Here is a 17,096-nt window from a genome sequence, read left to right as displayed (position 1 = left end):
TCCTGCTTAGGGAGGGCGGTCAGGTGCTGGTGTGCCTTCCACTTTCAAAGCTGCAGTGATACCTCTGCATTCAGCCATCTCCTCGATGGTGTGCCCTGGCAACATATTTCTTCCATCAGGTCACAGTCTAGATTATAACAGTTGTGGTACTGTTAGATCTTAGGCTGGTGTTTGTAAACCTGAGGGCTCTCTGTAACCCCTTGCAGGTGTTGCCTGTCTTTTACCAGGATCTGATCAACATCTGGCGTGCGGTAACCTGCACCACATCTTTCTTCCGTCTGATGTCTTCAGGGAGCTACTGCTCAGGAATCTGCTCCTGCACCAATACCAATTCAGGTGGCTGGCAGAGGGATGGGCTGTGGCTGCCAGGGTGACCAGGATTGGGGATGTGCAGGGTAGTGGAGCAGTGGACTGGATGGCTCCCCAGAAGTTGGCATATTGCACGGCGGTGATGTCCAACTCACGGCCGATGCCACCCACGACTTTAGAATGGTTAGGATTGGCCTTAATTTGTGGTGTCGAGCATGCCCAGGTATGCAGGGAACTCCTGTCTGAATGCAGAACTGCAGTTCTGAGAACCAAAACTAGCATTTACTCAGCAATAACATGCCCACTGATGCTCAGTCTGAGTTCCACCAGGGTCACTCAGCTCTGACCTCATTACAGCCTTGGTTCAAACATAGAAACATAGAAGATAGGAGCAGGAGGAGGCCATTCAGCCCTTTGAGCCTGCTCCGCCTTCATCACGATCATGGCCTAATCCTGCTTTCTCCACACAACCTTTGATCCTGTTCGCCCCAAGTGCTATATCCAGCTGCCTCTTGAATACATTTAATGTTTTGGCATCAACTACTTCCTGTGGTAATGAATTCAACAGACTCACCACTCTTTGGGTGAAGAAATGTCTCCTCATAGAATCCCTACACTATAGAAGGAGGCTATTCGGCCCATCGAGTCTGTACTGATCACGATCCCACCCAGGCTCTATTTCGGTAATGCCACACATTTACCCTGCTAATCCCCCTAACACTAGGGTCAATTTAGCATAGCCAATCCACTTAACCCACACATCTTTGGACTGTGGGAGGAAACCGGAGCACCCGGAGGAAACGCACGCAGACACGGGGAGAAACGTGCAAAATCCACACAGACAGTGACCTGAGGCTGGAATTGAACCTGGGACCCTGGCGCTGTGAGGCAGCAGTGCTAACCACTTTGCCACCGTGCCGCCTGGTGTCATCTCTGTCCTAAATGTATCCTCAGACCGTGACTCCTGGTTCTGGACATCCCCACCATCGTGAACATCCTTCCTGCATCTACCCTGTCATGGACATATGAGCTCAACTCCAGAGGTGAAATGAGAGTGAGTGCCCTTGATATTAAGGCAGCACTTGACCGAGTGTGGCATCAAGGAGCCCCAGCAAAACTGGAGTCATCTAGTCCAGGATGTCATCCATTATTCCCAGAAGGCTAGTTTGTATTGACCAGGATATGGCGATCAACAGGGTGAACGATGAATATTTATGCAGAACTCTGCAGGTATTCAGGTTCCCGATGCATTTTGTCACTTTGAGAGAGCAGCGCATACACAAACTTTCTCAGATCACAAGGGAATAAGTTGCGGTACAGTTAGATCTTAGGCAGTATGCACAACTCTAAATGTAAAGTTATTTAAATCTGTGGCTAATTCCCACTGAAAGAACGTGTAAAGCAGAAACGGAACCTTGTAACAGCCTCTTTTCACTTCTATTTTTAAATCTGCACAAAAGCTCGTGATGCAATAAGTCGTTTGAAAGGAAAAGACTGAAGCAGTGCAAAACCGATTACAGCACCTTCATCAGAACATATTTCGTCCACCGTTAAATGGTGAGCAAGGTGTTTGAACAACAGCATTTCACAAGCTAGACAGTGTTTTTTTAAATTTCTTTCACAGAATGTGCGTATCACTGGCTAGGCCAACATTTATTGATGTGTGATGTTGTGTGGTAACTTTGCAAGCACAGAGGGCCCGATTTTAGCATCCTGTTGCGCCTGCTTTTGGACGCAAAACTTGCTAAAGTTGGGCGTGAGGCGAATAGCACAATCCCCGTCTGTCTCCTTGCCGGTTCCCAGTTTACCAAGGTCCGAAAATGGCTGTGATCGGGACCGCGCCCGAAGCGGGCACAACGGCCAGTTAAATGCACTTACATGCATTTAAAATGACTTAATCAACTGCACGTCCAACTTTACTGGCACTTCCCCTTTCACCACCGCGTTCGGCAATCAAGAATTGGCGTGAAACAGACATGCTCCATAGAAGTCTGATTCAGGTGCTTCAGTTAGTGAGGAGGTAGAAGACTAGCGTCCTACGGCTCTCTGCCTGTGATCAGTGGAGGGAAAGGGGGGTCTGCTGCCACTCTGCCTGAGATCAGTGGAGAAGAAGGAAGTGTCCGCTGCCACTCTGCCTGAGATCTGTGGGGCTCAGGGGGGAGGGGCCAGTCTGGTTGGCAGGGAAATGGGGTGATAAGGGGTCAGTAATGTTGTGGGGATGGGGAAATGTCTGTGGGGGCCAATCGGGAAGCATTATCCGGCCCGGGAGGAATGTGGCAGGGGAGCAGCATTTTATCTTTCTATTCTGCGCATGCGGAGTTAGAGATGCCGATCAGAGCTGCAGGATTTCGGGCATGTTAAGCCCCGCCCACAGCCTTGTGCAACGCGATTCGGAATCGCTGATATTTTTGCAGGCAGAGTGCGTATGGAGGCACCTGAGAACAGGTCTAAAAGTCGGATCTGAAACACTCCCAGTTTCAAGTCCACGCAGCACTTTGAATCAAAATGGCAAAATAGAGCCCAGAGAGTCCAGCTGGAAGTGGGCAAAGGAGTTGACGCTTTGCAGCAGGTGTACACTAGACAAAGCTTCTCTGAACAAACATCAAACACTGACTCCCAGGCCAGAATTTTACCACCCTGCCCACCACGAAATCGGAGCGGGCGAGGGACGAACAACGGAAATGTCCATTAACATCGGGCAGGATTTTACGGTTTCGGGATCAGCGAGCCTGTAAAATCCCGCCCCTAAAGTTCAAAGTGCAGCCCTTTGCATCCAATGATTTTATGAGACACTCTTCACAACTGGGTAGAGTGCTCTTTCGAAGGGTTGGTGCAGAGTCAATGGGCCGAATGGCTTCCTTCCACTCTGTAGGGATTCTATGAATTTTATGGACTCATTGCCATCTCCTCAATGTGCTACCGTCCGTTTTGTCCCTGAACCACCCACATACTTTCCATTCTTTCACTGTTCCAGTTTCACTGGCCCTGTCCTTAAAAGCTGTTTATCTGGAAACACTTTCCGGCTCTGATGAGCCGCTGTGGACCTGAACCTCTCTCCACAGAGATGATGTCTGACTTGCTGAGTGTTTCTACCACTTTCTGATGCCATTTCAGATTTACAGCCTCCACAGTATTTTGCCCTGTTTACTTTTTATTTGAAGACAGTGTATTGATTCCCCAACCACAAGAAATAAACCTTTTACCACTTAAACATTCCCACATTTCAGAGAGAGTAAATTGCAATTTAATTTAAATCGGTTTAATTTAATTTAACAATTTCATTGGTTGCCCTCAGACTGTTTCTACTTAACTTCCAGAACTCGTTAATGACAAAGTAGTAATACAGGGCATCCAGGACGCAGTTTACATTTGCTAAGCACAGGCATACTTGCAGAAAGTTACGTAGAGGCACCACATAACTGCTCAGTACCCTGCAATTCCGGGCTGAAAAGTACAGGAGGATCCCCACGTGGTACGGGGTGAAGCAAACAAGAAAGGTTAACAAGTTGGAAAGAACGATTTTGACGGATTTGTTGCTGTCTTTTTTCTCAGCGCTCAGGGTGCCACTTCTCTGCAGAGTCCGGATGATCTGGGCAGTGCAGAAGATCATGATGAGGGCGGTGACGAGAAATACACTTTGGAGGGCTGCCACGGTTGTCAGTTTCCAAACAGAAGAAGAATGATTGTAGAAACAGTTCTGCGAGCTCTTCTTCGAATAAATGTAGATGCAGCAAGACCAGATAATGATCCAAACCACGACGCAGCCGATCACCGTTTTCTTTGGGGACCTGAAGGTTCTGGCCAGGAAGGGATGTTTTATGGCGATGTAACGATCCACGCTGATCAAAGTTATGATCAGGATGCTTGTATACATGTTCACATAGTACAGAGATTCCAAAAGGTTACAGAATCCCGGCCCCAAAGGCCACTGTTCAGTCTGGTAGGCATAGGTTTTGAATGGCAGGGAGAAAAGCAACAAGATGTCTGAAATGATCAGGTTACTCGTGTAGATGGCAGAAACTGTCCACTTTTTAAATTTTAAGCACAGGCTCCACAATGCAGCCACGTTGAGGACCAATCCTAAAACAAACGTGATAAGGCTAACTATTACCTGAAATTGCTTCACAGAATCATTCAATGCAATTGTGTTGGCTTCTGTACAATTCGTTGCTGAAACAAACAGAATGTGAGTTGTTATCAAGTTAGAATCTTCATAGAATGTATTCATGATAGCTTCCTTGAACAGTATGTAATGGAACCTTATCAGTAAAGGAATTAAGGGTTATGGTGAGGGGGCGGGTAAGTGGAGCTGAGTCCACAAAAAGATTAGCCATGATCTTATTGAATGGCAGAGCAGGCTCGAGGGGCCAGATGGCCTACTCCTGCTCCCAGTTCTTATGTTTAACCGAGGAGGGAGCAACCTATCCTAGATCTGGTCCTGTGTAATGACAGTAAGAAGTCTCACAACACCAGGTTAAAGTCCAACAGGTTTATTTGCTACCAAATAAACCTGTTGGACTTTAACCTGGTGTTGTGAGACTTCTTATTGTGCTTACCCCAGTCCAACGCCGGCATCTCCACATCCTGTGTAATGAGACAGGAATAATTAATGACCTTACAGTTAGGGATCCTTTCGGAAGGAGCGATCACAGTCTGGTTGAATTTAAAATACAAATGGAGCGTGAGAAGGTAAATCCAATACCAGTGCCTTGTGCTTAAACAAAGGTAACCACAATGGGATGAGGGAGGAGTTGGCTGAGGTAGACTGGGAGCAAAAACTTTATGGTGGGACAACTGAGGGGCAGTGGAGGACTTTCAAAGTGATTTTTCACAGTGCTCAGCAGAAGTATATACAGTGATAAGGAAGGACTGCAGAAAAAGAGATAATCAGCCATGGATATCTAAGGAAATTAAGGAAGATATCAAATTGAAAGAAAATGCATACAAAGTGGCAAAGATTAGTGGGAAACTAGAGGATTGGGAAATCTTTAAAGGTAAACAGAAAGCCACAAAAAAAGCTATAAAGAAAAGTAAGATGGAATATGAGAGTAAACTAGCTAAGAATATAAAAACAGATAGCAAAAGTTTCTACAAATATATAAAAAGAAAAAGAGTGGCTAAAGTAAACATTGGTTCTTTAGAGGATGAGAAGCAGGACGTAATAAATGGAAATTAGGAAATGGCTGAGGCATTGACCAGGTATTTTATGTCAGTCTTCACAGTGGAAGACACAAATAACATGCCAAAAATTGATGACAAGGAGGCTATGGCTTTTAAGAGCATCAGCCCACTGAAAGCAAAGCTGTAAGACTTGTGAGTCCAGCAGGGAGTAAACCTCTGACCCTCCCACTTCACCATCTGTCTGAATTAACATATTTCAGTCCCGAATGTGATTAACAGAAGTAATAACAGCAAAATCCAATCCCTGTATTCACTTATGAGCTCGCTGGTGTCTCAGCAGATTGGACAACTGAGTGAATCTCTTCCCACATCCAGAAACTATCATTATCACTAAAGAAGTAGTGTTGGGCAAGCTAATGGGGCTGAAGGTAGACAAGTCTCCTGGCCCTGATAGAATGCATCCCAGGGTATTAAAAGAGATGGCCGGGGAAATAGCAAATGCACTAGTGGTAATTTACTAAAATTTGCTGGGCTCTGGGGTGGTTCCCGCAAATTGGAAAACAGCAAATATGACGCCACTGTTTAAAAAAAAGTTGGCCAAAAGGTGGGTAACTATTGGCTGGTTAGCTTAACTTCTGTAGTAGGGAAAATGCTTGAAACTATCATCAAGAAAGAAATAGGGAGACATCTGGATATAAATTGTCCCATTGGAAAGACGCAGCATGGGTTCATGAAGGGCAGGTCATGTTTGATTAATTTGATGGAATTCTTTGAGTACATTACATACGGGTGGAGAATGGAGGACCTGTGGATGTGGTGTATCTGGATTTCAAGAAGGCATTTGGCAAGGTGCCGCACTAAAGGATGCTGCATAAGATAAAGGTGCATGGTGTTACGGGTAATATATTAACATGGATAGAGGATTGGTTAACTAACAGAAAGCACTGGGGGGTGGGGGGGTAACTCGGTGTTTTGCGGGTTGGCAATCAGTGATTAGTGGTGAACCTCAGGGATCAGTGCTGGTGACCGCAATTGTTTATGATTTACATAGATGATTTGGAGTTGAGCATCAAGTGTAGTATGTCAAAGTTCGCAGATGACACTAAGATGGGTGGCAGAGGACGCTGAAAGTCTGCAAAGGATATAGATAGTCTAAATGAGTGGGCAAGGGTCTGACAGATGGAATACAATGTTGGTAAATATGAGGTCATCCATTTTGGTAGGAATAACAGCAAAATGGACTATTATTTAAATGGTAAAAAATTGCAGCATGCTGCTTTGCAGAGGGACTTGGCTGTCCTTGTGCATGAATCAAAAAAGTTGGTTTGCAGGTGCAGCAGGTAATTAAGAAGGCAAATGGAATTTTGTCCTTCATTGCCAGAGGGATGGAGTTTAAAAACAGCGAGGTTATGTTGCAGCTGTATAAGGTGCTGGTGAGGCCACACCTGGAGTATTGTGTACAGTTTTACATCCTTACTTGAGAAAGGATATACTGGCACTGGAGGGGGTGCAGAGGAGATTCACTGGGTTGATTCCAGAGTTGAGGGGGCTGTCTTACGGGGAGAGACTGAGTAGACTGGGGCTAAACTCATTGGAATTCAGAAGAATGAGGGGCGATCTTATGGAAACATATAAGATTATGAAGGGAATAGGTAAGATAGAAGCAGGGAAGTTGTTTCCACTGGCAGGTGAAACTAGAACTAGGGGGCATGGCCTCAAAATAAGGGGGAGCAGATTTAGGACTGAGTTGAGGAGGAACTTCTTCACACAAAGGGTTGTGAATCTGTGGAATTCCCTGCAAAGTGAAGCAGTTGAGGCTATCTCATTGAATGTTTTTAAGGCAAGGATAGATAATTTTTTGAACAATAAAGGGATTAAGGGTTATGGTGAGTGGGTGGGTAAGTGGAGCTGAGTCCACGATAAGATCAGCCATAAATATTGAATGGCGGAGCAGGCTCGATGGGCCAGATGGCCCACTCCTGCTCCCAGTTCTTATGGTTTTTTTTAAGAAACTTCCTAATCTTACTAATTAGAAATCATTACTTTTTATATTTTACTGAAGATGATTAAATGTCCTCATGCTTCAACATAAGCCCAGCTCATTCGATTTGTTTGAATATATTTAACATGTTATTATAAATTATGAGCAAATTTCATGCAAGTTGATGCAATGATACACAGTCGAGTTAGGAAAACATTGCTGAAAAAGACTTACCTCTCAACAGGCTCTGATTCATTGCTGCTGTCTGGTTCAGAGCTGACGTGATGTCTGCACATTTCACCAGCGTGTGCGTGCGAAATGCAAACTGAGATAAGCTTCCCCTTTCAACTTCCTGACATCACGACTGAAATTAGCAAGAATCAGAGCTGTTTTCATTGGCTTACATTTACACAAAACTGCAAATCACTCAGCAGACCGTTTGATCTGCTGTTGTTCAAACTGTCAAGGGCCCCAATCAGTTTCGCCTAAATTAACATTCAGTAAGTTCGGTTTTAAGTTGCCACATTCAGTGTTATTTCGGTTTAGCGCCACACATTTAATTGGTCCCATACGGATATTTAGAGCACGATTTTACTACCTGTCAAATTACCTGGGTAATTGGATGAGAATTTAAGCACAAAGACAGCTGGCGGGATTCTCTGGTCTCATCCATGGCGAGACCCATTGTGAGTGAGAGCGGAAAATTTGGCATTCCAGCCAAAACGCCATTCAATCTTAGCGGCGCTGGAAAATCCCAGCTGCCAACGAGGACAGAGAATTTTGGCTCACGTTTGTAATATTTCTTCAAGATAAGTCGTACATAAGATTCTTTAGACACACAATTGAAACAGTGAAGAAGTTGAGGCTACCTCATTGAATGTTTTTAAGGCAAGGATAGATAAATTTTTGAACAGTAAAGGAATGAAGGGTTATGGTGAGCGTGCGGGTAAGGAGCTGAGTCCACGAAAAGATCAGCCATGATCTTATTGAATGGCGGAGCAGGCCAGATGGCCTACACCTGCTCCTAGTTCTTATGTTCTTATGTTCATCCTTCTAAACTCTATTGAGTACAGACCCAGAGTCCTCAAATGTTCCTCATATGTCAAGTATTTCATTCTCACCATCTGCAAAGTACAAGTCAGGAGTGTGATGGAATACTCTACACTTGACTAGATCAGAGCAGCTCCAAAAACACTCAAGAATTTCAACACAGTCTTGGAGAAAGCAGCCTACTTAGTTAGAACTCCCTCCACCATCTTAAAACATTTATTCCCTCCAACACCAATGTCTAGCAGCAGTGAATGTGCCAGCCACAAGATGCACTGCAGTAACTTACCAAGGCTCCTTCAACAGCACTTTCCATCCGCCCCCCCCCCCCCCCCACCCCATCTCCTCTTCTCTCTCCACCTCACCCCCCTCCCCCCACCACTCAATGAACTCCACCACCTAGAAGAACAAGGGCAGCAGATACATGGGAACACTACCACATGCAAGTTCCCCCTCAAGGTTACACACCGTCCTGACTTGGAAATCTATGGTTATTGCTTCACTGGTCCAAAATCCTAGAACTTCCTTCCTAACAGCATCATGGGAACTGAAAATGAAAACGAAGCTAGTTCAAATCAGTAAGCAAAAAAAATAGAATAGCTCATATTTAGATTCAGTTCAATTATTTCTCTATCCACTTCCTCATACACACAACTACTCTATATAGGGGGGGGGGAAAAATAGCAGAACTCCAGACTTACATATTTCAAACTCTAATTTAAGATTCATTTCAGGTGTTGTTTTCACAGTGTTCAGTACCATTTGTGACTTCTTATACTGAAGCAGTCAGTGTCCATATGCAGCAAGACCTGGACAACATTTGGGCTTGGGTTGATGAGTGACAAGAAATATTCATGCACACAAAGTGCTGGAGAATGACCATTTCTAACCCAGATGGACTGCAGCAGTTCAAGACGGTGGTCATCACCACTTTCTCAAGGGCAAATAGGAATGAGAAAAATGTTTGCCTCGCCAGTGAAAGTCAACTCCCATGAAAAGTAAAGGAAGCACTCATATCCAGACACCACTTAATAATAAAAGGACAATTTAACCATAAATTCACTAAATTTGTTTAAAAATCCAATTGTAAAAATCTCAATGCTGATTTTAAGCAAGACTTATTCTCAAAAGTCTACAGTAAACACCCAGTCATTTAATCAAACACCTTCATAACTTCATTATAAATACATCGCAAGGGGAAGTGATGGTTTAGTTGTATTATCGCTAGACAATGAATCCAGAAACTCAGCTAATGTTTTGGGGACCCGGGTTTGAATCCCGCCATGGCAGCTGGTGGAATTTGACTTCAATAAAAAAAATCTGGAATTAAGAATCTACTAATGACCATGAAGCCATTGTCGATTGTTGGAAAAACCCGTCTGGTTCACTAATGTTAGGAAGGGAATTTGCCATCCATACCTGATCTGGCCTACATTTGACTCCAGAGCCACGGCAATGTGGTTGACTCTCAACTGCCCTCTGAACAAGGGCAACTAGGGATGGGCAATAAATGCTGGCCAGCCAGCAATGCCCGTATGCCAAAAATTAATTAAAGAGATGTTCTCTTGTCCCCACGAGAACTGACACTGAATGGTCTCCTAGATCTTTTGCCACTATGGCCCTTCCGCAGTGCTTCTTTTTGTATTGTTGCGCTTTCTTGTGTCTCAAAAGGTTTACCATAGGGATGACATCCAAATTGTGGTCAATTATATTATAAATCCTGCACAGCACCTGTTAGAACCTCAAGACATAGCAAATCAGCTGAGAGGGTAGATAGAGATATATTTTAATATATAATATAATATTTAACTTTAATATATCTCATCTGAAAGATAATATTCCAGATGGCACTGCACTCGAGCATTTGTCCAGACTTTGTGCACAGAGTGGGATTTCAATCAAAAGCGAGGTTGTGATCACTGAGTCACAGCTGACAGTGAAATAGCTCTAATATGGTACAATGTTCAGGAGAAAATTGTGAAGGGTCTTCTTATAAAACAGACAGACGTCAGACAAATAACAAACCATACCGGAACCAGATGGTATCAGAGAGGAATCTTCACCCAAGGCAAATTAACTTTGGTCTGGAGTTGTGCAAGCTATAAACCAGTTGTGTGAGAAGCGATTATGTTCTTTCTGATTGGAACTGTTGAGGTTCCATATTAAATTAAAATGCAGAAAATTAGAAAGATTATTAAGAAGAGTTTGGTGATTTTTATTGAACGTTGGTGATGTCAACAGGTAGTGGTTCTGACTTCAAGCTCTGCTGAATGTGCTCAGTGGCACAGACATAAGAACATAAGATCATAAGAACTCGGAGCAGCAATAGGCCATCTGGCCCCTCGAGCTTGCTCCGCCATTCAATAAGATCATGGCTGATCTTTTCGTGGACTCAGTTCCACTTACCCGCCCGCTCACCATAATCCTTAATTCCTTTGCTGATCAAAAATCTGTATATCTTTGCCTTAAAAACATTCAATGAGGTAGCCTCAACTGCTTCACTGGGCAGGGAATTCCACAGATTCACAACCCTTTGGATGAAGAAATTCCTCCTCAATTCAGTCCTAAATCTGCTTCCCGTTATTTTGAGGTTATGCCCCCTAGTTCTGGTTTCACCCGCCAGTGGAAACAACCTCCTTGCTTCTATCTTATCTGTTCTCTTCGTAATTTTATATGTTTCTATAAGATCCCCCTCATTCTTCAAATTCCAATGAATATAGCCCCAGTCTACTCATAAGCCAACCCTCTCAACTCCAGAATCAACCTAGTGAATCTCCTCTGCATTCCCTCCAGTGCCAGTATATCCTTTCTCAAGTAAGGAGACCAAAACTGTACACAGTACTCCAGGTGTGGCCTCACCAGCACCCTATACAGCTGCAACATAACAAAGAACAAAGAACAAAGAACAGTACAGCACAGGAAACAGGCCCTTCGGCCCTCCAAGCCTGTGCCGCTCCTTGGTCCAACTAGACCAATCGTTTGTATCCCTCCATTCCCAGGCTGCTCATGTGACTATCCAGGTAAGTCTTAAACGATATCACAAATAGCAGAGGTCCCAGTACAGAGCCCTGCGGAACACCACTGGTCACAGACCTCCAGCCGGAAAAAGACCCTTCGACCACTACCCTCTGTCTCCTATGGCCAAGTAAGAAGTTTAACAACACCAGGTTAAAGTCCAACAGGTTTATTTGGTAGCAAAGCCACACAAGCTTTCGGAGCTCTTAGCCCCTTCTTCAGGTGAGTGGGAATTCTGTTCACAAACAGAGCTTATAAAGACACAGACTCAATTTACATGAATAATGGTTGGAATGCGAATACTTACAACTAATCAAGTCTTTAAGAAACGAAACAATGTGAGTGGAGAGAGCATCAAGACAGGCTAAAAAGATGTGTATTGTCTCCAGACAAGACAGCCAGTGAAACTCTGCAGGTCCACGCAACTGTGGGAGTTACAAATAGTGTGACATGAACCCAATATCCCGGTTGAGGCCGTCCTCGTGTGTGCGGAACTTGGCTATCAGTTTCTGCTCAGCGACTCTGCGCTGTCGTGTGTCGCGAAGGCCGCCTTGGAGAACGCTTACCCGAATATCAGAGGCCGAATGCCCGTGACCGCTGAAGTGCTCCCCAACAGGAAGAGAACAGTCTTGCCTGGTGATTGTCGAGCGGTGTTCATTCATCCGTTGTCACAGCGTCTGCATAGATTCCCCAATGTACCATGCCTCGGGACATCCTTTCTTGCAACGTATCAGGTAGACAACGTTGGCCGAATTGCAAGAGTATGTACCGTGTACCTGGTGGATGGTGTTCTCACGTGAGATGATGGCATCTGTGTCGATGATCCGGCACGTCTTGCAGAGGTTGCTGTGGCAGGGTTGTGTGGTGTCATGGTCACTGTTCTCCTGAAGGCTGGGTAGTTTGCTGCGGACAATGGTCTGTTTGAGGTTGTGCGGTTGTTTGAAGGCAAGAAGTGGGGGTGTGGGGATGGCCTTGGCGAGATGTTCGTCTTCATCAATGACACGTTGAAGGCTCCGGGGGAGATGCCGTAGCTTTTCCGCTCCGGGGAAGTACTGGACAACGAAGGGTACTCTGTCTACTGTGTCCCGTGTTTGTCTTCTGAGGAGGTCGGTGCGGTTTTTCGCTGTGGCGCGTTGGAACTGTTGATCAATGAGTCTAGCGCCATATCCTGTTCTTATGAGGGCATCTTTCAGCGTCTGGAGGTGTCTGTTGCGATCCTCCTCATCCGAGCAGATCCTGTGTATACGGAGGGCTTCTCCGTAGGGGATGGCTTCTTTAACGTGTTAAGGGTGGAAGCTGGAGAAGTGGAGCATCGTGAGGTTATCCGTGGGCTTGCGGTACAGTGAGGTGCTGAGGTGACCGTCCTTAATGGAGATGCGTGTGTCCAAGAATGCAACCGATTCCGGAGAGTAGTCTATGGTGAGCCTGATGGTGGGATGGAACTTGTTGATGTCATCATAGAGTTGTTTCAGTGATTGTTCACCATGAGTCCAAAGGAAGAAAATGTCATCGATGTATCTAGTGTATAGCATCGGTTGAAGGTCCCGTGCGGTGAAGAAGTCTTGTTCGAACCTGTGCATGAAGATGTTGGCATATTGAGGTGCGAATTTGGTCCCCATGGCTGTTCCGTGTGTCTGGATGAAGAACTGGTTGTTGAAGGTGAAGATATTGTGGTCCAGGATGAAGCGGATGAGATGTAAAATTGCATCTGGAAACTGGCAGTTGTTGGCGCTGAGCACTGAGGCCGTTGCAGCAATGCCATCGTCCTGGGGGATGCTGGTGTAGAGTGCCGAGACATCCATTGTGACGAGGAGCGCTCCTGGTTCAACTGCTCCATGTGTGCCGAGTTTCTGTAGGAAGTCTGTCGTGTCGCGAGTCGGTATTCACGAAGGAGAGGGGCGTGTTAACCAGGAGTGTCTCGGAGGGAGGTGTTGACCCGTTAGAGAAAATCTCCATTACAAGAGAGGAAGTGTTAGGTTTTTTAGGGAACATTATGGCCAAGCCAGTTCTCCACCCATCTAGCCACTTCTCCTTGTATCCCATGAGCCTTAACCTTCTTAACCAACCTGCCATGTGGGACTTTGTCAAATGCCTTACTGAAATCCATATAGATGACATCCACGGCCCTTCCTTCATCAACCGTTTTTGTCACTTCCTCAAAAAACTCCACCAAATTTGTAAGGCACGACCTCCCTCTTACAAAACCATGCTGTCTGTCACTCATGAGATTGTTTCGTTCTAAATGCACATATATCCTGTCTCTAAGAATCCTCTCCAACAACTTCCCTACCACGGACGTCAAGCTCACTGACCTATAATTTCCTGGGTTATCCCTGCTACCCTTCTTAAACAACGGGACCACATTCGCTATCCTCCAATCCTCAGGGACCTCACCCGTGTCCAAAGAAGCGACAAAGATTTCCGTCAGAGGCCCAGCAATTTCATCTCTCGTCTCCCTGAGCAGTCGAGGATAGATGCCATCAGGCCCTGGGGCTTTGTCAGTTTTAATGTTCCCTAAAAAACCTAACACTTCCTCTCTTGTAATGGAGATTTTCTCTAACGGGTCAACACCTCCCTCCGAGACACTCCCGGTTAACACGCCCCTCTCCTTCGTGAATACCGATGCAAAGTATTCATTTAGGATCTCCCCTATTCCCTTGGGTTCTAAGCATAATTCCCCTCCTTTGTCCCTGAGAGGTCCGATTTTCTCTCTGACAACTCTTTTGTTCCTAACGTATGAATAGAATGCCTTAGGATTCTCCTTAATCCTGCCTGCCAAGAACATCTCGTGAGCTCTTTTTGCCCTTCTAACTCCCCGTTTGAGTTCTTTCCTACTCTCTCTGTATTCCTCCAGAGCTCCATCTGTTTTCAGTTGCCTGGACTTAACGTACGCCTCCCTTTTCATTTTAATCAGATCCTCAATTTCCCTGGTTATCTATGGCTCTCGAATCCTACCTTTCCTATCTTTCCTTTTTACAGGCACATGCCTATCCTGCAGCCTTATCAATAGTTCCTTAAAAGACTCCCACATGCCAGACGCGGACTTACCCTTGAACATCCTCTCCCAATCAACATCCACCAATTCCTGCCTAATCCGGCTATAGTCAGCCTTCCCCCAATTTAGCACCCTGCCCGTAGGACAGCACTCATCCTTGTCCATTACTATCCTAAAGTTAACAGAGTTGTGGTCACTATTTGCCACATGTTCCCCTACCGAAACTTTGACGACCTGACCGGGCTCATTTCCCAGAACTAGGTCCAGTATAGCCCCCTCTCTAGTCGGGCTATCTACATACTGTTCCAAAGAACCTTCCAGTACGCATTTTACAAATTCCTCCCCGTCCGGACCCCCAGCTCTAAGCACTTTCCAGTCTGTGCCAGGGAAATTAAAGTCCCCCACGACAACAACCCTATGTTTTCTGCACCTATCCAGAATCTCCTGACATATCCTTTCCTCCACTTCCCGTGGGCTGTTGGGTGGTCTGTAGTACAGACCACCCAACAGCCTCGCTGTTTTTAAACTCCATCCCCCTAGCAATGAAGGACAAAATTCCATTTGCCTTCTTAATTACCTGCTGCACTTGCAAACCAACTTTTTTGTGATTCAAGTGGAGATCTGCATGCATGGAGTGGATGGAGTCAGATATCCATTCCATATGACGAAGGAGCAGCGCTCCGAAAGCTAATGGCATTTGCTACCAAATAAACCTGTTGGACTTTAACCTGGTGTTGTTAAAACTCTTACTGTATTCTATGAAATGAGACAGTTCTGTATCCATCTTATCAGCTCACCATGGATCCCATGTGAATTCACCTTCAGTATCAGCCTGCCATGAGGGACCTTGTCAAAGGCCTTACTAAAGTCCATGTATACAACATCCACTGCCCTGCCCTCATCAATCATCTTTGTCACTTCCTCAAAAAACTCAATCAAGTTTGTGCGACACCACCTCCCCTGCACAAAGCTATGCTGCCTATCGCTAATAAGTCCTTACGTTTCCAATGTGAGTAAATCCTGCCCGAGAATCCTCACCAATAATTTCTTTACCACTGATGTAAGGCTCACCGGCCTGTAATATCCCGGATTATCTCTGTTGCCCTTCTTGAACAAAGGGTCTGTGACATTATCTGTAAGGTACGATTCTGTGAGTATGATATGTCAGGCTGTTGCTTGATTAGCCTGTGAGACAGCTCTCCCAAATTTGGCACAAGCCCCCAGATGTGCACTTAGGAGGACTTTACAGGGTTGACAGGCCTGAGTTTACCATTATGTTTCTGGTGTCTATATATATACTGGTCAATCCATCTGGTTTCACACCTTTTTGTAGGTTTTGTAGTGAATGGTTTGATCTAACAGACTGGCTAGCTAGGCCATTTCAGGGGGTAGTTAACAATCAAGCGTGTTGCTGTGGATCTGCAGTCACATGTAGGCCAGATGGGTAAGGACGGCAGGTTCCTTTCCCTAAAGCGGATCAGTGAACCAGGCAGGTTTTTACAACGATAGTTTCCAAGGCCACTTTTATTGAGTCAAGCTTCTTTAAAAAGCCTGATTTATAAACTGAATTTAAATTCCACCTCCTGCTGTGGTGAGATTTGAACACATGGCCTCATTATCTTGGACCGCTGGATTACTCGTCCAATGACATTACTACTGTGCCACCACATCCCCAAATGCGACAGAGCTATCATAGTTGACCGCCCGAGGTTCGTACGACTCTGCCCGAGGCCAACAGAGAATGCCGAGCCTCGCCCGCCCCCGTAATCAGGGCGGGCATGCCGGTAAAATTCCGGTCAAAGCTGAGAGCTGCTGCTGTGAGGTTTGCAATGGTGTTAAGTGTGAGATAGGAAGGTGAGGCTATGAATGCTAGTTATGCGTCATGGTTGATCGGTTCAAATCCCACCAGAGCAGTAGGCGGAATTTAAATTCAGTTCATAAATCTGACGATTGTTGGGTGAGTTAGAAGAAGATGTGATGCATTGAGCAGTGTGTGAGATTAGAAGCGTAGTTGTTAAGATATCAGGTGCAGTTTTCCCAAAATATTTTAAGTGTCCTAATAGTAAGAAAGTGGGAGTCCTCCGTGCCGGTATTTTCAGCGAGCTCAGTACTGCAATCTCCTGGCACTCTGTCAGTTCTTTTGACAGCTGGCAGCTTTGCACTGGTGACAGGGTGGGGCGGAGCCTAATTACGCAGGTGAAACAGGCTTCAGAACGCTTGGGGGCCGTTCTGCAGGGGACCCTGATCTGCTAGTGAACTGGGAGACATCTTCCCACCCCTCTCCCCATGGACATCGGACACCCCCCCACCCACTTCATCTGCAGCATTGTCGCCCTCCCATACCAACATGGCTCACTGGCATTAGAGCATCAAGACCCTCCCGATGGGTCTCCTGGTGGACCTCTGACATGCTCCCCCACCAGTCATGACCCACTCTGCAGCCCCCCTGCATGACCCCCCCTGCATGACACCTCCCAGCATGATCTCCCTACATGAACCCCCAAATGATCCCTTCTGCATGACCTCCATTTCCCCTGTGCATAGATCCCACCATTGTGCATAGAACCCCCAAGCATAGCCCCGTCAAACCCACCCATCATACACAGCCTGACCCCATTCAAGTCCCAC

The 17,096-nt window shown here is 45.7% G+C and overlaps 1 protein-coding gene across 1 annotated transcript; it reads right to left on the bottom strand.

Annotated features, from left to right (window-relative positions):
* Positions 1–3,555: 3,555 nt before the first annotated feature.
* Positions 3,556–7,693, bottom strand: LOC144483780 (lysophosphatidic acid receptor 4-like). Its single transcript, XM_078202329.1, has 2 exons — positions 7,646–7,693; positions 3,556–4,479 (listed from the first exon to the last, which is right to left on the bottom strand). Exons 1-2 carry the CDS (start codon positions 7,665–7,667, stop codon positions 3,569–3,571), a joined length of 933 nt encoding a protein of 310 aa, XP_078058455.1. The 5' UTR covers positions 7,668–7,693; the 3' UTR covers positions 3,556–3,568.
* Positions 7,694–17,096: the final 9,403 nt, after the last annotated feature.

The sequence above is a fragment of the Mustelus asterias genome, chromosome 3 (genome assembly GCF_964213995.1).
Source record: "Mustelus asterias chromosome 3, sMusAst1.hap1.1, whole genome shotgun sequence".
Lineage (NCBI taxonomy): Eukaryota > Metazoa > Chordata > Chondrichthyes > Carcharhiniformes > Triakidae > Mustelus > Mustelus asterias.
Note: the sequence above shows the minus strand (reverse complement) of the source record. Positions and strands in the feature narration are given on the sequence as shown.

Excerpts from the sequence above, each read along its gene's own strand:
- LOC144483780 (XM_078202329.1), bottom strand. The coding sequence starts at position 7,667 with ATGAATCAGAGCCTGTTGAGAG. Across the intron at positions 4,480-7,645 it reads GAATCAGAGCCTGTTGAGAG|CAACGAATTGTACAGAAGCC; the intron begins GTAAGTCTTTTT and ends TGTTTGTTTCAG.